This window comes from Lepidochelys kempii, chromosome 12, assembly GCF_965140285.1.
Source record: "Lepidochelys kempii isolate rLepKem1 chromosome 12, rLepKem1.hap1, whole genome shotgun sequence".
Classification (NCBI taxonomy): Eukaryota; Metazoa; Chordata; order Testudines; family Cheloniidae; genus Lepidochelys; species Lepidochelys kempii.
In genome coordinates, this window is record NC_136391.1 from 9,700,365 (window position 1) to 9,721,547 (window position 21,183).

The 21,183-nt window shown below is 41.3% G+C and overlaps 1 protein-coding gene across 10 annotated transcripts in view; it reads left to right on the forward strand.

Annotated features, from left to right (window-relative positions):
* The window catches only part of PHAF1 (phagophore assembly factor 1), a 49,683-nt gene extending 36,451 nt beyond the window's left edge, over positions 1-13,232 (forward strand). For 6 of the 10 annotated variants that reach the window (XM_073307497.2, XM_073307499.2, XM_073307493.2 and 3 more), the window contains 5 exons: positions 83-165; positions 1,447-1,490; positions 4,025-4,068; positions 5,608-5,666; positions 7,397-7,985. In XM_073307497.2, coding sequence (XP_073163598.1) covers positions 83-165; positions 1,447-1,490; positions 4,025-4,068; positions 5,608-5,666; positions 7,397-7,595 — 429 coding nt within the window. In that variant the 3' untranslated portion in view covers positions 7,596-7,985. The other 4 variants (XR_012154459.2, XR_012154458.2, XM_073307500.2 and 1 more) reach the window with 4 other exon arrangements.
* Positions 13,233-21,183: the final 7,951 nt, after the last annotated feature.

Here is a 21,183-nt window from a genome sequence, read left to right on the forward strand (position 1 = left end):
CCCTTCTTACTGCATATTGAGGAAAAACTACATTCCCTCACCAAACTGTTTTGCTCATGTCTATCTCCTTTGTTTTCAACAGGATATTCTTTTTGATGCAAATACTCACAAGGTGAAGAAATTTGTCTTGCATACAAATTATCCTGGTCATTACAACTTTAACATGTGAGTACAGAGAAGTAGTCTAGAAAAATGCAAACTCTGCGACTAGTAAATCCTGCGTCAACCTTCTATAGTTCCTGTAGTTTCTGTTGAGCAGCTTTGATTCATCTAGTGGGAACTTGGAAGGATTTCAGGCCACCATTTTTAGGACACTTCTTAGCTCTGGTTTTTAACTCTTGTGCATTAATAAGTATACATTAGAAAGAGACTTATGAGGGGACAGCAAGCACTACTTCAAAGTCACATGCCACGTAATGTTTAATAATAAAACATCACAGCATAGATAGGAAGTACATACATTTTTAGAGAGGATAGTCATGAGCATTAGCAAACTTTTAAACTTAATTCTGAATAGTTTAGTTATTAGTTCACTCATTATAAGCAGTGCTTGTACAAGGTGGACTTTGTATATTTGACAAGTAGAAACAGAACAGCATTTGGGAAGTTTTAGCTGTTAAAACTATAAAAGTGAATACACTGGAGTGTGGTGGATGTTGCAATAGTCTGTAGAGAGCCTGTAGATATTTCAGTGGCTGTTCACAAGAAGACAGAGAACAGTGAGGTCACATAATCTAACCAATAACATGGTATTCTCCCATAAATTTCCCCAGTATTTTTCCCCTTCATTGAAGAGCTGGTGATGCCTACTGGCAAATGTTGTTCAGAAATTTTTTTGGAGAATTTTTCATTTCCTCTCTCTGGATGACAAAAGAGAATGATTTGCAAAGACTGTTTCTTAAAACTTCCCACTGTTTATTTCCCAACTGATGATATAAGCCTTCGACGTCATATTTTCCACATCAGTCTGTGATTTCATAGTCTTTGTCTACCCTAGGAAGGGTTTCTGGCATAGCAATACCAGCAAACCCTCTTGGCGACACGCAGTTTATATCAACAGTTATTTTGCCAATATAGCTTATACCAGCTCGCTGAATGAAATAAGCTGAAGTAGCAAAAGGATTTTTTTGCAATTATAACTGTGGCTAGGGCTTTTGCTGATATAGCTATTTCAGTTAGTGGTGTGGGGTTTTTTCCCCCACACTTCTAATCTCTAGCTATCTTGACTACAGTCGTGTTCATGCCCGCAGCATCCACATGGGAGTGTTACAGTGCAGCACTGTGGCGTGCACTACTATTTGCACACCGTGTCTGAACTGTGGGGCAGTGTGGATGTGCCCTTAGTCACAGTGAACTGCTCACTAAAGCATTTCTAGGTCCATTTGTGCTACCTAGTTTCTGTTGATTCCTGTGTTTTGTAACAGCTTTACAATTTCAATGTTCTAGATACCATCGTTGTGAATTCAAGATTCCACTAGCTGTTAAGCGAGGTCAGTAATCCATCCTCCTGCTCCAGGGGTTTGTGAAAGAAAATACAAAAGGGAAAAGAGTGGACCAATTTTCACTTCAAATATAGTCTCAAACAACAGAAGATAATAGAAGTGCTGACGATAGTAGGAAAGAGAGATCTTTTGAACCGTTTTCTAGTATGTGTAGTAAGGAAAATGTTTAAAGATTTTAGTTCACTGGCCACTCCCGCTTCATTCTTAGGCTAACCTTCCTTACCCTGAGCAGGCCTACGTGTGTGTGGCTATAACATAGCATTGCTAGTTTCCTGGAGGAGTGCTGCTGCATGCATTGTTAACATGAATTATGTTGTTCATTAAGGCCCAAAAGTTGTAGGGCAAAGTGAATCTGATCTGATCCTTCCAATCTACCTTTGTTGAATTTTTAAACTGTTATCTTGATAGTCACTTATGAAACTCTTTTCCCTTCACCACTCACAAGGTCTGTTTATTATATTTAATGTAATTTGAGTTATTCATAAGAATAACTATGACCCTACAGTATGTGGCATATGCCTCTATGTAACTATCATCTGGGAATCTCCAGGCTCAGGAAAGAGTTTAGGACTTTGCCTCCTAAGTCTCTTATTGCACACAGGCCCTGATTCAGCAACGTACTCAAAAATGTGCCTAACCTTTAAGCATGCGATTAATCTCTTTAAAGTGCGGGGATACTCACATGCTTAAAGAATCATAAATTTTAAGGCCAAAAGGGTCCTTTATGGTAGTCTAGTTTAACCTCCTGCATAACATAGCTAGGCATGTGTGTAAGTACCTTGTTGAACTGGGGCTTTAATATCCTAGACAAGATATAGAATGCTGGCTAAACTGCTGCCAGAGATCCCTTTGTCATCGTACCCACTGACAACATTGATTGTCTCCCTTGAAAGCACTCACCTGCATAAAGCACAGTGCTTTGACGGAAGTCACATCAGTGAGAATCTGAGTTGGGATGAAAATAAGGGAAAGGAACGGGGGTGGGGTGTACACTTGTGTGTGTTTAAATGAAAATCAAATTTATGATGTACCTGAGAATACCAGCACTTACTTCCCTTCACTTCCTATTTAAATATGTTTCCCTAAGGCTCTTATGCAGTTTTTCACACTCACATTTCAATACTTGTATTCAGTCTAAGTAGTTTTGTGCCTCTATTATGGATATATTTGATTTATTTTATTCACCCTTTTCTTTCCCCAACATGCACCCACCAGACTGAAACTTAACAACACTGATAGTATGAAGTCCATTGAAAAGTCTGTATACCCTTCCATGGGCTGGCAATGTGCAGTGCAATTTTATCGCTGACAGTTCATTGGTGTACAGTGGGCATATTACTTAAACACTGAACCCAGCTGTATTAGAAACCACTTGCTTGGTGGTGAGTGACAATATAAATGAGCCTTCGGTTGGATTAAAGAACACTTTATGGTTGCCCCCAGAGAAGATGTTTTCCATTTTAAAAAGTCCAGAGATGGAAGGAAAACACTCATAGGCTGGAAAAATGGCCAGCAAGGAATTTGGAGTGCCTGGTTTGTTGGAAGTGCAAACCATATGTGATGCTGTTCCTCCATTCTGTCTTTTTTCATTCTTGTGAGAAACAAGAAATTCAGATTCTCAAGATTCTTGCTTTCTCTGCTCTTCAGAGAGCAAAGTTCTTGTACACTTCAGTTCTACCAGCTCATATAAATGGAGCCAGTCTGGAAAGCAGAGGAGGTTGGCACAACTTGTGCCCATATATTCATAATGTTTTTGGGGGGAGTGGGGAGGAGTGTTCCATCAAGGTGTGCCTTGCGGTTTTTATCTTGTAGGGAGCACTTAAACCATTTTGCTTTGGGAGTGACTGGGTCAAATCTGAGGATTTGTTGGCTTCTCAAATGCATACGGTGCTTAGTCTTCGCAAAAAGAAAAGGAGGACTTGTGGCACCTTAGAGACTAATAAATTTATTAGTCCGGCTCTGATGAAGTGAGCTGTAGCTCACGAAAGCTTATGCTCAAATAAACTTGTTAGTCTCTAAGGTGCCACAAGTCGTCCTCTTCTTTTTGCGGATACAGACTAACACAGCTGCTACTCTGAAACCAGTCTTTGCAAAGTAGCTCATCCACAAGAGTTGATTTGTTGCTACGGTATGCATATTACCTGACACTGTACAGTTTTGACAAGTCAATTCAGTGCACAGAGAGATAAATAATGTCTTGTTTCTTTCACTCCTATATTTTCTTTTTTCTCTTAGAAGCCATTTAAGCTTTAAAGCTTACTTTTTAAAATAGTGAATGGGCAAATCTGTGTCTCCAGAGTTATTACTTAATCTAGTGGATTTATGTTTAATCAGTGGGATTTTTTTGTTTTGTGTTATTTTGACCGCTTTGGTTATCGGTAAATTTTACTGCTCCAGTGTTATGTTTTCATGTTCCCTGATCTCTGAAATCATTTTTCAAACTCTCATATTGGATACATTTCAAAGAAAGTACCAGTTCAAATTTAATTTCCAGACGAGCCTTTTTTGTTTACCTTCCACAGATAGTTCGGATTCACAGACTGAAACATGCACAACGTACAGCAAGGTGAGTCTTCATAAAACGAACGAGAACAGTTGCCAATATAAATTCCTTGGCTGCTGAGTGTGCAGAACTCTGACCATGTGTCACAGAAATAATAGCAGTATAGAAAGATGGTTTTTAAAATAAGGGAGTTCAAATTACTCTCCTCCCACCAAAATTTAATTTTAATTTTTTTATGGATTTGGATTTCTTCAGTGAAATTGTTGTAGTTCAAACTTTTTACTCGTAACACGGTCAGAAATATAGTGCAGTCAAACCTTGGGCTTTGTCTTCCAGTAAATTATGTTATGTTTCCCATTTTAAGGCAGGTAAGAGTTAGAAAGATTAGAGATACCTTTGAAATGTAATATTAATGGTGAAAATCAGAAGTTTAGCTAGAAATAATTTTGCATGGATGGATTGACAGTAACTGTTACAGATTAATTAAATATCTATAGAGTAGTGACAAGATAACTCTGCATTCTTAGGAATTTCATTTACCCAGGTACTTTTTTCAGAGTACACCTGTGAATTTTTTTTGGCACTTGCTTTGGGGGTTGTCTGCACTTCGTAAAGAACTTTTTGACAGTGGTTTCTATTGCATAATGAATGACCCATCATTCAAACCTTCTGAAAATAGTGTAAAAAAAAAAATCCACCAGATAACAGTAAATCAATTTTTTTGGTTAAATACATCATGTATTTTACCAAGCAAGGAAGCATTAAGTAGAAAAGCTTCCGCTACACATGCAGAGATGCCTTCGACATCCAGGTAGGCATAAACACCACACACTTCTACCCTGCAGCACTTTTAGTTCCTGCCAGCCTAGGGAATGAGACTGGGCTTGTGAGGTGAACCCAGGTGTTATGGTAATTGGAATATCTAAATGCCGGTGCAGAGTATTGACTGCTTTACTGAAGGCAGGAGGCCTGTATCCTCCTTTGCTTTCTGGTTGAATTATTTGATATACTTCAGTCCTTCGCTGCATTGTTACTTCCCTTCAATATAAAGCTAGCTTCATAAGCTGTCATGCCACAGGAGTGGATAGTACTGGGAATTCTCAGTCAAATAAATACTATGCCTGTCTTGCATAGTGAACCAACCAAAGGCTTTTGTAACTGAGAAAAGGCAGTGATGCTAACTTGATCTCAGCAAAGTTCTAAGAGAGTGCCTTCCTGTGGGAAATTTCAGATGCTGCCTTCTTTGAAATATCTCCTTAAAATGATGGACACTGTGCTTTGTGTTTCTGCCATCAATCCCACAGAGGTTATAATAATATTTCATTCTTTTTTTTGTTTGTTTTCAATTAAAGTCCACTTTCCATCTAAAATGGAAGCTAGTTTTAAACTCAGAGCAGTCTCCTAGCTGCAGGTTCTGCTGAGTAAAGCTGGCTCCAGTCACAAAACACTCTGTAAACATAACCTTCATGCTTCATGGCACTCTGTGCTGCCTTGTGGTTTGCACCAACGCTACAACCAAAATGTGCATGAACCTCCCCCTTTGTATAAAGAAAAGCTTTCCTGTCACTCTCTTATTCTAACACCCTTTTAATGTAATTACAGTGGGATAGTATTCAGGATCTTCTCGGACATCCTGTGGAAAAGCCAGTGGTACTTCATAGGTAAAGATGCTGTCTGTCTTATTATCCTGTATTGCTGGCAGGAAGTGAGCTGATGACAGATGATTACCGCAAGGATAGGTCTGGTAGTAATTACCATCAGGATTTATGCCATCTCTTTGCTGCTGAAGCATCAGTTCTGCTGCCTCTAGCTAGGAAAGCTCACTACCATTTGGGGAAATCAGGAATCTGTAATATGAAGCATGGGTGATCTCAGCCCAATTCCAATGGGCAGGTATCCACAATGCAAATTATCCACATACTTAGCACCCTTATTAGCACTTGGTCTCAAAGGATTGAATGGGCCTGGAGTCAAAACTTCCTTCCTCACCCTTTCTGGAAGTAGCTCCTCCATGCAGGGTTGAAGAACATGGGTGGAGCAGTATGTGAAATTTGCACTACTTCTACCTGTATTATGCCAGTTCTGTGGATAAAGCACGGGCCACAAGTTTGCATGGCTGTCATTTCTAGCACCTTTCACCAGCACTGAAATCACTTACAAAATGTGAGTAATTTTGTCGAGTACAAGAGTGAGAGCAGTGTGAGGCTAAAAGTCATGGTCTTTCATAAATCTTTTCAAAATCTTTCATAAATTTCAGAAATGCTTAACCGTGGCTCTGTTTTCACCAGGCTTATGCTAATTACTATTGAGTTTGTTTTTAAATGATTGTGGGCCTGATTCCTCACTGCATTACTCCAGTTTACTCCTGTAAAATCACTAGAGCAGCATCAAGATAGAACTATGGTAATGCACTGTTGAATCAAGCTCTTCCATTTTTAATGTGGATTGTTCAGAATAGTTCAACTAAACTTGCTTTATAAGGCACATTTGCTATGTCACATTCAGTTAAAGAAATTCTCCAATTGTAGAAGAAGCCAGAACTTAAGAATAGAATATATCTGGAAGAAAACTATACCCAGAAATCAGTCCTAACTACGCTGAAACTACAGTATAAACAAGTCTTTAAAATTTATATTTTCCAGGTGTTTTAAGGATCTGACCTAAAGTCCATTGCAGTCAGTGGGAGTCTTTCCTTTGACTTCAGAGGGGCTTTGGATTGGGCCCATATTCACTGACTGCTGCAATTCTCTTAAAAACAAAACAGCATTTAGTTCTTGTATAACTTAAATGTTTATGAAGCATATGTGAAAGTCAAGAAATGCATTAATTTTCTAAAGGTAACTCTAAATTTAATTAGGCATGTCACTTCAAACATAAATAACTACTTTGCTAGAGATTCAATATATTAAAATCTCTAGATTAATATACATGGTGCAGAAGATACCTTTAAAAATAGGGTTCCTAGTAATTTTCACTTGAAAAAGGAGTGGGGGAGAGATGCACACGTGTGTGCATGCACAGAAAGGTCTCGTTGAAAAAGTCCTCGTTTTCTTGAGCTCCTTCTTCTGTGTTACTTGGTTTATGTTCCGTTTTTCCTCTCCAGCCTTGGTTGAATAAGAGCGGTCACCTGCAGTCACTAATAACTGCTTATTTTGTTCCACTAGGTCCTCCTAAGTCCCCCCATATTTCAGCACCACTCTGAGGTGTGACCCATTTGAAATCCAAAAGCAGCATAGCATCATAGTACAGATAAATGTAATCCCTCCCAATTTAAATAATCTTGGCATAAGAGAAATGTGAGCAACTTGCCACATAATAATGGGTGGCTGCTATTTCACATGAAGAAATTCCAACCTCTTATGCACCCATTTTTTTTTTTTTCTTTTTTAAGGTCATCCTCTCCAAACAATACTAACCCATTTGGATCAACGTTTTGTTTTGGACTGCAGCGAATGATCTTTGAGGTTAGGAAAAAACTTTCAAATTCATTTGGGTGGGAGAAGATGGTGTGGCGTTTGCTTCTGGATTTTAATGCAGCTTTTTGTCTTTCCTATATACCTACGAGAGCCAGCATTCAAGAGCATCTGTAATATCAGGGAACATGGCACAAGTGGGACATTTGCCAACCCTCTCCCCAGGTTTAATGCATCTCTTGTGTTTAAGGCTGGTGCATCTGTCTTGTCATACATGTCTCATACTATTGGGAGACGTGCTTAGTTCTCACAAAATACTTGTGGGCGGTGGTGAGTGCCCGTGTTAAACAACAAGTGTGACTCTAAAGGAAGCCTGGAAATTTAATAGTAATTTTTCAGAATTGGCAAAGATCTTTTAAGTGTTTTAATTCCACCTATCAGTTGCTTAATTTTTTTTTATCTCTCTTCATTCAAGCATATAAATACTGTAACTAAGTCACTTGCAACTTTCTGAGTTCCCTTTGGCATATGGGATTTTTTTTTTTTTTAATTTCTCTTTTTTTCTGCCATCCTCTTGCAGGTGATGCAGAATAATCACATAGCATCTGTTACTTTGTATGGCCCAGCAAGGCCCAGCAGCCAGCTGAGAACGTCGGACCTTCCTCAATGAAGCGTCATCTTCAAAATCAGCTAATCTAAATGCTACAAAACTAGTACAGCGTGCCTTGATTTACTGCCACTTATATGGAAAGCATGGTATGATTTTTTTTCAAAATAAAATTCCTCCCTTCCATGCGTGGTGCGGAGGGGAAATTCTCTCAACCCTTCATCATAAGGCATGGAACTAGTGATGGAGGAAAGCAGCTAGATGCCTGTGTTGTCATTTTACTCCTCTCGGTTGGCCGTCTCCTGCGCAGCACAGACCTGAAGAGACTGTCTATCCTTCCTGAGCTGGCAGAAGGAACATTAATGACTGCAAGAGTTAGAAGCACAAACTTTCTGAGCCTTGGAGCATCTGGAAACAGGTATTGATATTAGCCTGTGTTTGTGTTACTGTATTGATGTGGTGGTCCTATTTTAAGAAACCAAGTGTGTTTCTTAAACACATATAAACACGTCGATATTTCTGTGGCTTAGGACATGGTACCAAGTGTGACAAGGGTGTATATATGTCCAGGATTTCAGGCACCACATCTTTGTGTAACTTCGGAACAAGCAAGTAGCATGTGCATAATACTTGGTTGTGTACCATTTGCACTACATACACTTTAATTACTTGATAAACGTTATCTTCACTGAGGAGCATCTGTGTACGGGGTGTGATGGTTATTTAATGTACGCTGTGCAGTAAGCTTATTTATGTGGTGGACTAACGAATAGTCCACCTTCCTGCACTAATATTTACTTGACGTGCTGAAGCAATTGGTTTTCTGCCATGCCTGGTTTGCTAACTTTTTTTCCTATGCCGTTTCCCAAAAAAAAAACAAAAATCTGGAAGAGATTATTCCTATGACTGAAAGAAGTGGGTGGTTTTTTTTTATACCATTTTTCTTCATACTTAAAAATTTTAAAAAATACGTCCCGTAACAGAAAATGCAGGTGCCTCATCTCTCGATGTACTGGAACATGTTTGTTCCAAACCCCCCAGCTGCTCCCTATTTCCTGTAGAAAAGGAGAAAGGAAAGAGAATTTGTAGTGAGTACGTAGATGATTGAAAGAAAAATTCCCCAACTCCTCCAGCACGAAGCAACCTCTTCCCATGTCTTCTGAACTATGACTTTTATTTAATGCCAAAGTTTTAGCCAAAGACATCCTCAGTCTAGTTTCACCATCTCTGTATATGTAATCTAACTGCACACCCCACCCCCAGGAAACCGGATATAGGCTTTTCTCTAGTCAGGAAATGCTGCTCACTGCATTTTATCTCAAGTGGAATGCTTTGGGTTTGTAGTTTTCTTACAGTCTTATTGGGGAAAGTAGTGTGTGTTCTTTGACATATTAACCCTTTTTAAAAATGGAAAGAGAAATGTATAATTTTGTCCCATTTTTAATATTTTGGTGTAGCAAGTTGTGATACATAGACAACGATTTTGTGAGTTTTACAATGTGTGTACAGATTTTGTAAATGACATTTTTGTAATTAACGCCATGTACAGTGTAATCCTGTATAGTTTATCAGTGAATGGGAGGTAGGAAATAGAACGTTAACTAGTGTTTTGGATCCTGGACCAGTAGCAGGGATAAATGTGATTTGGTGTGTGTGAGTGTAAGAGTTTGTGCGTATGATATTCTTTGCCATTTAGTCTTCCTGTATACTGTGACATTCTAGAGTGTTTTACTAAAACAAAAAAGCCCTATTGAGAATCTATCTAAAGAAAAAGTTACTGTTTACCTTCGTTATTCTTAGGTGTTACTCCTGTTGAATTCCTGCTCAATCTGTGCTGTTTCCTGTGATCATTGCTTGCTGAGAAAATTCTACACCTCAATCTATTTCTTTGTTTCCTCTCTCATTTTCATTTTGGTTTACATAGACCTTCTGTAAATTAAACAGAATACATAATGAGCATGTACACTGAAAGACAAATAAAATGCGACTCTCAGTTACTGTTTTGTGTTGCATACAGTTGCTGGGTGTTTTTGTAAAAAAGTGGTGAATGCTTTTGCTTTATTTCATATCATTTACTTATTATATGCAGATTAATTTTACCGGGGAGTTGGAAATAAAGACCCCAGGGTTCTGCTCCAATCTCTAGCACTGGCTTGTGTAAACTTGGACAAGTCACTTAAACTATCTGCGCTTTAGTTTACTCTTATGAAAATGCATTTATTTCAGAATGTAGCTACCTCACAGAGTTTTGAAATGTAAGTATTTATAGAGCACTTCAAGATATTAGAATAAAAGGTGTGGTATAAATTCATGTTTGTTCCTAAATATAATGCTAAAAATATGATTGCTAATTATTAGTTAATTTTCTTAAATCTCTTTTGAAAATTGACCTGCATGAGACTCCAGATTAGGAGTTCTGTCCTGGGGGTGAGGGTTAGCAAAATTTTCACCATCTTATAGAGAAATATAGACTTTTGCTCTTCCATGGCTCATCCTTCTGAAAGGGACGGAGGCATCATTCTGCCAGCCCGACATGTCTCAGGAGACATGCTGCCTGCCTGGAGCCCACATCCCAGATGTTACAGAAAGTTCGCCGAGGCTCATCTGTTGGTCTAGCCACTGCCCCATGCTGCTCATCCACATGAGCAGATGTTGCCTAGCTTGACCCCAAGCAGATCCGCAGTGACTGCGGTGCCCTGGGAGCAAGGGGGAGGGGAGGACACAGGCTGTGTTCTGATCCATCCTCCTGGTTGAGAGTAAGGACCCATGCAGGGACACATACATCCTGGATATGAATGCATGGCTGCACAGATGGTGTCAACAGGAGGATGTCTGCTTCCTTGACCCTGGGATGCTGTTCCGAGAAGGTCTGCTGGGAAGAGATGGAATCCACCTGACTAAAAAGAGGGAAAGCATCTTTGCTCACCAACTTGCCAGCCTAGTGAGGAGGATTTTAAACTAGATTAAAAGGGGGAAGGTGATAGCAGACCATAGGTAAGCATAAAAAATCCCGACCTTAACAGAAGGCTCGATGTTTGGGGGAGGGGGAAGGGAGCACAGAAAACTACACTATGGTTGTGACACTGCACCCCATATTCATCATAGTTGTATGGTTATGATATGATTATAATGTATGATGCATCTGATACAAGATGCATCTTGTGAGGTTTCATTGGAAAAGTTATGATTTGCTGAACGATTGTCCTATTTGTGTGCATGTATTATTTTTGTATCTAAAGTTATGAATATTTACTATGTATCTGTATTTCAAATGTGGTTACACCTGGGTGACACCCACTAGGCAAAGTGCTTCCAGTCTAGACAGTTGGTTGTGAAGAGCCTGTTCAGGGTAATGAGCCATTAGGGGAAACAGTAGGCCTTAGGAGAAGCATATTGCCCACCTGGTTAGCCTTCCTGTAAATGTTTCAGCCAGCCTGTGAGTAATGGCTACTATGACTCAGCAGGGCATGCGACCAGACCACATGACACCGAACTCCATTTTGGTACCTGTATTTTTCCACAAGCTGGACTGAAAACTGAGTTTGGAAAAAAGGGTTCCCACCATATGGAAAAGCTACATAAGGTGGGGTGTGACATTATCTCTTGGCCTCATTCTCCACACAAGAACTCCTGGAACCTGAGGAACAAAGACTAAACTGGGGGAAGTGCTGGACCCAGGCTAAAGGGATTTCTAGCCTATGTATGGAAACTTGGTAGACTGCTTGTATCATCAGTTAGGGTGAGAAATTGCTAAGTCAAATCCTATCTAGTATTTTAGGCTTAGTTTGCGGTTTTGTTTATTTGCTAGGTAATCTGCTTTGATCTGTTTGCTATCATTTATAATCTGTCTTTCTGTAGTTAATAAACTTGTTGTATGCTTTATCTAAACCGGTGTGCCTTTAAGTGAAGTGTCTGGGGAAAATCTCAGCTCTGTGAGCAAAGGCTGTTACGTATCTTTCCCACATTGAGGGAAAGGCGAACTTTATTAATGAGCTTACATTGTAGAGATTTCTGTGCGGTGTAAGACAATATAATTCTGGGTTATTATATTCAGGGAGCTGGGAAATTGGCTGCCTGTCTTTGAGTGGCTTAGGTAAAGCACTCAGGTAACTCAGTTGGGCGTGTTGCACCACCTGTCGGGTGATATAGCCAGCTTTTCCAGGCCCTGTTATCTCCGACAAAGCAGTGTGAACAGGGCCAGCCCAGCTGGGTGGTTAGAAGGGCATAGAGGTTCCCACAGCTCCCAGACTGCACCCTGGGGGTGACAATCCCCATCACAATGGTCATAAGCCACAACAGGGAAATCAGTGGGAGAAACTGCTTAACGTCTTATATGACTATACGCAAATGCTTAGGAGTATGAGGAATAAACAGAAAGAACTAGAAATATTCGTACATAAGCTACTTAATTGGCTTCACACAAACTTGAATGGATAAATTTCGTGACTGGAATATTGGTATAGGGGTGTATAGCTTGTTTAGGAAGCAGAGGGAGAAGGTATTACATTATACATGAATATATACACTTGGTCTGAGGCCCAGAAGGAAGTGGGAGGCAAACCAGTTTGAGAGTCGTTGATAAAGATAAAAGGGCTAAAAAAAAAAAAGGGAGGGGGGCTTAATATTGGCAGGGGTCTATTATAGACCACCAAATCAGGATAAAGAGGATGATGAGATATTGCTAGAAAAAATAACAAAAATACCCAGAATACCAACATAGCAGTAATGGGGACTTTAACTGCCAGGCATCTGTTGGAAAAGTAATAAGGCAAAACACAAAATTTCCAATAAGTTCTTGGAATGTATTTGGGACAACTTTTTGTTTCAGAAGATAGAGAAAGTAACCACGTGGACTGCCATTTTAGACTTGATTCTGACCAGCAGGGAGGAATTGGAAGCGAATCTGAAGGTGGAAGGCAATTTGGGTGAAAGTGATCTTGAAATGACAGATTGCATGATCCTAAGGAAAGGAAGGAGTGAGACTAGCAGAATAGGGACAATGGACTACCAAAAAGCAGACTTTAACAGACTCTGAGAACTGGTAGGTAAGGTTCCACGGAAAGAAAATCTAAGGGAAATAGGCGTTCAGGAGAGCTGGCAGTTTCTCAAGGAGGCAATATTAAAGGCACCACTGCAAACGATGCTGAAGGGAAGGAAAGATAGGAAGAAGAGTAAGAGGCCAGTATGGGTTCATCAGGAGCGCTTTTAATGACCTGATCTGGAGGCGGAGGGATCCGCTGTAGAGACGCTCACACCAAATAGTTAAAATGAGTGGGGATGGGGACAGCAAATTGTCTTCCTTGGCTTTATCAGGCGCCTGCCGTTGATCAGCTGAGTTAAGAATGTTTGGCTGGATGTGGGGAGAGGGGCCTTAAAAATGGTGTGGGGGAGGCCAAAAATGAAGCAGCTTTCTTTGTAGTAGCTGGTTGTAACCCTTTTTTCTTGAATATCTGTTTCTTTATTTGCTGCTGTTTGTCTTGGGCCAAAAGATGCTTGTCCCTAATGTAGGTGCATTAGAGGAGATGGCGTGGCATCTTGTCATAATTTGTCTTCTGATGTGCAAGGTATATGGGGTTTGTGGCTTCTGGCAGTTCTGAATCACCGAGGGGGGGTGGTGTCTGTGTTCCGTGAGTGCCGGACAGCACCCAGATGGCTGTGCTGCAGAAAACAGCTACGTCTTAAATGTGTATCCAAGTCTATCTCGGGCTGTGCTCTCCCTGGTGTCTCTGGAGACATTTATGCCTTTACACGGACCTTGCACTCTCTGGCCCCTACAGCACACTGCCGCTTAAGAGGTATAAATTACCCCCTTATCTTATTTAGTTGTATATATTTTCTCTTTGGAAAAATAATGTGAAATATAATCCTATTTCTCTAATCCAACCAGTTCCCAAGTGCAGCCCTCTCCAGCATGTGTTGCTGCCTTGTTTCATGAGTAGCCCTTTTGCCTGACTTGTGTGTAGCAACTCCCACAGTGCTGATCTTTTCCCAATTCCCCCTCTCTTTATAAAGCTGATCCTCCTGTCCTTAGATATGGGGCCAAATCCTACTCTCCTTACTTCTGCAAGCAACCCATTGACTTCACTAGACTACTCACATGAGTCAGACAAGCAGGGTTCATAGAGCTGTGTGCACTCTGTGCACTGTTTCCAACCATGTGATTCCCATCAGGAAAACCCAACTTTCTGTTGCCAAGGTCCATTTTACCTCTAGTTCTAAACAGATTTCATGCTGAAATGGAATATTCAGGCCATATGTTCTAACTGATAGACGCACTAATGATTGCTCCCATTTCAGAACTGCATAAATCTTTCCTACAGCTCAACATCATGGTCAGATGGTGATTCATCATTATCAGAGCCTGGTTCAAAAGACACAGATGTCAGCTGGCATTTTCAAAGGGAGCCTATGCATGTTAGCTCCCAGCTCCTGTTGGAATTCAATGGAATTTGGGCACCTAACTCATTTAGGCTCCTTGCAAATCCAAGCCTGCCTTCCTTATCAAGGTTTTATGCTTGCCTGAGCAGTCCACGAACTGTGCACAAGCATAAGCTTGCATATCTGAAGTCTTGCCTTTGGACCTGACCTAGAGTGCACTTTAATCTAAAGTTTTTTTGCTCTAGAATATGAAGACTAGCTCCAAGACACTATTTAATGTAGCAAAAGCATTTACAGATTGGTGACATTTTACAGCTCTTTAGTGGAGGAATTTTTGCTCATCTTTTATTGAAAAAGCTGTTCTTCGTAACACTATTTAGTCTCGTGCTTGAAATTGAGGGTTATCACTTTTCATAAGCACCAGCATTGCATCTTATGCACCGAGACAAATACTCTTCTTGTTTATTGTGGTGTGATCACATGGGCTTTTCAGCCAAGTCAGAGCAAAATATCATGGTTCTGTGTGGTTGTTATACCAATAAAATAAAAACCAGCAGGATCTTATTAAAGGGAAAAAGGCAAAATACCACATTTATTGTGAATACAGAAAGAATCATAGTAAGCAGTTAGTTATAGTTATAACATTCCATTCAATCTCATATTTATTCACACATTCATTCATACAAACACACACACACAGGTTCTGCAAGGTTGTTATCATAGTTACCAGCCTTAGAGTTGCTCATGCCAAGCCACTGGCCAGGTGGCCTGGACATGAGGAGGGAGCAGGGCCTTGTCAGATGCTCATGTGATGCTCCTGGAAGTTGGTTTGCAGAATCAGACCCCAAAATTCTCACTTTTTAGAGTCTATTTTTATAGGAATTTCTTCCTATGCCAGTCTATGGGAATTGCTTCATCATGCTGTTGCTGAATCAATCAGCAGATAGCACATTCCTGACGGCTCCAAGATGTTATCTTGTTCTTTGGTTCTCCCATTCTTGAGGCTGTTGGGTGGATTCCAGTCTGCCCTCCGGGGGGTCCTCTGGTTATTTCTACTTGACGCCTTCTTCAGCCGATGGACACTGGATTCTTAGGCTGGCACCTCCCTGATCATTCACTTATTATCCACACCAAGCATCCATCCACATACATCCTCTATCTCTATTTTAATCACAATTGTTAATACAACAAAAGGGCGGGGAGTCTCTGGGTGCTGTTTCTGTTGTTAGAGTATTGCTTTGAGTCTCTCTCTCTCTGTGAATTGCTTTGAGAACAGACTCTGTCTTAGAATGTACTAACACAATTAGCAGCTTGCAAGTTTCACACATGGAGGGAGAGAAACAGTACCAAAAACCAAGAGACCTCTTAATTAGTAATACCCTGGAATTTAAACTCTGGGGAATCAAACTCATTTGTGATTGTAATACAGAACTTCTTTAATATGATCCAACATGGTGGAAGCATAAATAGTGAGGTAATTGCAATAGAATACAATACAACTCTATTCCAAGTCACTCCCTTCATGCAAACTACATTCCAAGATGCCTCAGAGTTAAATATAATCACCTAAAATAAGGAAGAAAGGGAAAAGGAAGGTAGAAAAGTTGTCTTCAGTGTTGAAACAGGACAAACAGCGGATGAGATAAAGGGACTTTGATCAGTCCCAAGCAATAACTGATTCACGTGATGAAATGTACACCTGTGCAAGTGGCCTGCAGGAAACCTATGTATTGTTTTGAGGACTCAGGTGTGACTTAAGTGGTGCATCATTCTCTGCTGTACCTGAGTGAATTTCAGCCACAAGGAATGTAAAGCTGCTTCCCAGCTGTTAACCTGGTTCCACATCCCCAGTTGACACTAATCTATCCTTTATTTAGCAGCAAACTATTTCTCTTGATGGGTCACAGCCATTTCCTCCCAGCTCATGGACTGCACTATTTTAAAGGTAAGGTGGCATTTCCCTTACAGAACAACCTTTTGAAAGTGGGGTTAAAACGTTAAACCTCTGCTTTTCGGTCAAAACGTGTGCCCTAAATTTAATTCATCTTTTCCCCCCAGTTCTATTTACATGTATATACGCACACTCAGTTTAACCATTTTAAAGCACTATGTATGATTAAAGTCTTGGAATCTACTGTAAGGGTTCTAAAAATTCCAATCTAGATTGTAATTTTTCGAATGGATCAGTATGGTCAGTCTTATTCCACGGTAAACGCACTTCACAGAGAATTTTCCTTTTTTTTTTTTTTTTTTTAAAGGCATCCCAAATGTTTTGGGTAAGGCTACGATTATGTGACAGAAGTCATGGAATCCCTTGACCTCCGTGACATTTTCTGCCCCAGGCTGGAGCTCCCAGCCCCCGCCTTGGTGGGGGGACCCCACAGCTGCCCTGACACTGTGGTGGGGGACCCGTGAGCCCCAGCAGCAGTGGATGCTGAACCCACCTACCCCTTTTGTCAGGGATAATTTTAGTGAAAGTCAAGGACAGGTCATCGGCTTCCGTGAATTTTTGTTTATTGCCCGTGACCTGTCCATGACTTTTACTAAAAAATATCCTGGCAAAAACTTAGCCTTAGTTATGGATGTTCGGGATGAGACACCAGCTTATCAAAGTGGAGCTTGATACTGCTGAACGGATGGTTTCCCTGCTTCTAAATTAACCTCAGGACTTGGCTTTCTCAGGGTTTCAAGCTGAGGGTGTCATTCCCAGCACAGGAGACATGCCTGCACTAGCTGGGATGGAGCTAGTGTGCTAAAAATACAACGTAGCTGGTGTGGCAGAAGGGGCTCGCTGCTCTGAGTGCATACTTAGCATCTTGGGTGGTATGTCCTCTGGGTGGCTAGCCCCTGCTATTGCTCGTCCCATCACAGCTACACTGGTTTTCCTATGCAAACTGGATCAGAGCTAACGTAAGTATGTCTACGGGAGCTGAGACTCACACCCCTCCTCAGTGTAGACATCTGACACCTGTGCTGATGTGACTAAACAGCTTTCACTACACAAGTGCGAACTCCTAATGTAGAGGCACTATACCAGGTTAGCTTAATTCAATAAATTACCAAATTTAAACAGGTTTAAGTGGGTTTTTTTAAAATCCGTTTAAGGGTTCTATAATGGGAGTTTGTACGGGTGTAATAAAATCAATTTAGACTGGTGGAACAAGCCCACCCCAAGCCAACCCTTGGTTGCTTTAACCCACTCCCACTTTTGTCTGTGTCAGGACTGGAGCCACATTGTGCTAGGCCCAAAGTTACTTATGCCCCATACCCAGCAGGGTTTTCCCCCCTTCTCTCACGTGAGAGTCTCTGAGGCTAGTGGTAGTCTCCATTCCAGCCCCACTTCCACTGTCCCTTCCTATGTCACTCCCTTGTTTCCTAAGCAGTTCTTGCTGTGGCCACTCTAAGCCACTTCTACCCTACTGTCCTTTGGGATCTTACTGCCACCAGGTCCATGCTGCCCTCCTGTCTTAAAGAGGGGCGTGGGAGTGGCTTACCTGGACACTGGCAGGCTCCCTAGGGTCTGGACATCCTCTGGGACGTGCATCAACTTGGTTCTTCTATTGGCCTGGTGGCTGACCTTGCCAAAGGGGGACAGGAAGGAGCTGTTAGACACAATCCATAAGCCTAGTGGGGGTGAGTTGAAGGGACGGGTTAGGCAGTATAGAGCCGAAGGAGAAGCTATGAGTGAGCGTTGTTCTTCAAAGGACTCCAGTGAAAGCAGTTCTTGTTTGCAGAAAGAAAAGGAGTACTTGTGGCACCTTAGAGACTAACCAATTTATTTGAGCATAAGCTTTCATGAGCTACAGCTCACTTCATCGGATGCTTATGCTCAAATAAATTGGTTAGTCTCTAAGGTGCCACAAGTCCTCCTTTTCTTTTTGCGAATATAGACTAACACGGTTTCTACTCTGAAACAGTTCTTGTTTGTATTTCCTCAGTTCCCTTTACTGTTTGCTGTCTACACCCAGCAGCACTTCGCTAGTGCCTGAGACTGACTTATATTTGCATTGCATTCAGCTTGCACAATGGACATAAACAGCAGAAGTAGTGAAAAGACGGTTAGATTTTACAAGTCCTACTGTTTTTATTGTTGAATGATGTAGTGTTAGTAACCTACCGAAGGAAGCTTGCTGGGCTGGTTTTCAAAACCTGAAGCAGATGCCAGTTGAGGTGCTCAGCTCCTCTGAGAATTGGGCCACATGGGTTTTATGTTTAAATGATTTTTTTAAAAGCTGATTGTCCTTTTCATACTCTCCAGAGGCTGCTCTGTTCTGTCTGCTTGAGACAGACCAGCAGTTAGAAAATAGGCAATAGACACAAGGCAGAGAATTATAACACCAGCTCGCTTCAGAAACTTCTCTGGCTTTCTTTTGTATGACATCTAAGCAACAATCAACCCAGCCCAGAGTTAGGTCTTGGCATGCGCCTCCACACCCAGTTTACAGCCCTGGAGACAGGCAGACTTAGAGATGCTGAATGTGGAGTCCAACCCCAGTCCGCTCACTAAACAAGCCCAGCCTGGATACTTACGTATAGTGTGAAAAGAGTTGGTCTGCGTGTGGGTTCCTGAGACTCAATAAAACCCTTTGTACTATATTAACTTCAGGTGTTTGCCTTGGTCTCATGGAAGTCAGCTTTCGTCTCTTGCTAGTGTTAGAACTCACCTTTCACCGTATTCTTCATCCCTTGCCAGGAGTCATGCCCGTCTTCAAACGCGTGGGGAAAGGCTTTGTTAGCCAAAGCCCCCCTGGTGCATTCAGTCCATTTTCAGAGGCCCAAGTGGCTTTTAGTAAAACAAAGCCATGTTGAAAGTCTAATTTTGGATGGTGTTTTGAAAAAGTTTGTTGTCTTTCATCGTGTGTGTGTGTGTTTGTGTGTGTGTAATTTACTCTGCAGTTTGTTTTGCTTGGAGAGGGAAAGTGGAAGGGTCAGTTTCTGATTCTTGTGCACCTTGTGGGGGAGGCGGTTAGGGCTCCAGCACTTCAGGAGAACACCAGAAAGAAACTGGCTTCACTGGAAACGTACGGTCAAAACGTTCAAAATTGTGTGCCTGAAGTTAAGCACCTTAAATCTATATTTAGGCACCTAAAGGAGGCCATTTTCTTTTGGAAGTTGCTGAACATCTCTGAACTCACCTTAGTTTCCATGGGAGTTGCGGATGCTCTATCTGGAAACTGAGCCCAATTTAAGCACCTAAATATGGATTTTAGGTAGATTCACTAGCTTAAAAACTTTGGGGGGCGCGCATATATGTATATAATTCAGTCGGTTTCATACATTCCTCCCTCCCACATCCCTCTTAAAACAAAAGCTAAACTTTCAAATCTCAGCTGCCTAGCAAAGTGTCGTACACTCTACTATTGACGTGTGCACCTTCAAACTAACAGATTCTCTTGACTTACCATAGCTACGTTCTTCCAAGCCAAAAATTGGTCTCCTTTCCTAAAGCTGTTTCCATCAGTGCATTATTCTTACACATGGACCTAGGGCCTCTCTTTCAGAAAAACTGGTCCCCAATTCCTTAGGAGCAATTCTCAACCTGAGGTCCTTGGGGTGGGGGTGGAGGGGTAGAGCCCTTCCAGGTACCCTGCAGGGCAAAATATTGACCGAGACAAATCAGGGGGTGTGGGATCTGTCTGCTATTAAAGGCTCAGCAGCCTAATAAAAGTAGGAGAGCTACAGCCTTAGTGGGGGTTAATAGATGTGTTTGATACTGGATGACTGGATCTATTTTATTCATGTGGGAATTTGTGATAATTACACCGTTAAGGCGATTTTTTATTTTGATATAAATTTGTATCTTGATGCTGACATTTTACAAGCATATGCACTGCTTTAAACTCAGACTGAATGGGCAACCCAGAAAGCTTTGACAAATAAAAAGGACTTTCTGGCCCTGCTATAGGTAACAGCCCTAGTGTTTCTTAAGTGAAGAAATGAGACATTCCAAAGACTGGGAAAATGGAGGCCAGGAGAATGCCAGTTCTACCCCTGCCAGCCCTCAGGACACGTGTGCCGCTGCTGAATGTGAGCCTTTCTCTGTCCCGGCAGCTCTGCCAGACTTCTAGCTGCGTTTCCCCCTCCTTTTCAGCAAGGGCCAATACAAGACCCGTTCTGTCAAGGCTCTGGCCTAGCTCCTTCCTCTGCAAAACCCTCCTTAAAATTCTGCCTCCATCGTATTAGGGGGAGGGGTTTACATTGAATCCAATGGATACCATGTCCCTACATTACAAGTGGGCTACAGCTATGGAAACAGTGTATGAGAGGAAGGAGCCAGTCTACTTCTGTACCCCAGCTTGAAGGTAAGGACTGCTGGACCCTGACTAGTTGTGTGGTAAGAAATCATGAGGTAAGCTAAGCACAAATTTCCTTTGTAAGCATGAAAACCTGCAATTAGAAAAAATTCGTTGTGGTATCCAACATGTCATCAGGTTCTTTCTCTGCTCAGAAATACAAGCATATGTGAGTTTTACTAAACCACACACCCCATATTCATCTTGATAAGTGGACATGCACGTTGATATACTGTCTTTTAATTGCAATAGAAATAATTTCCCTACTAGAAAACTAATCACCACATAAAGCTTTTCTGTACAGTTCATAAATGCATACATATGGCAAGTTTACCAACCTCGCGGGATGGTTTCCCCGCCAAGACTGGGACTGATTTCTAGTCTCTGCAGAGCTTCCGTACATTTCATCCATGTTTTCTGTGTGAACACTTTATACATGAAGTATTTACTCCCAGAATTGCCAACATATCACAGAAACAGAAGGATC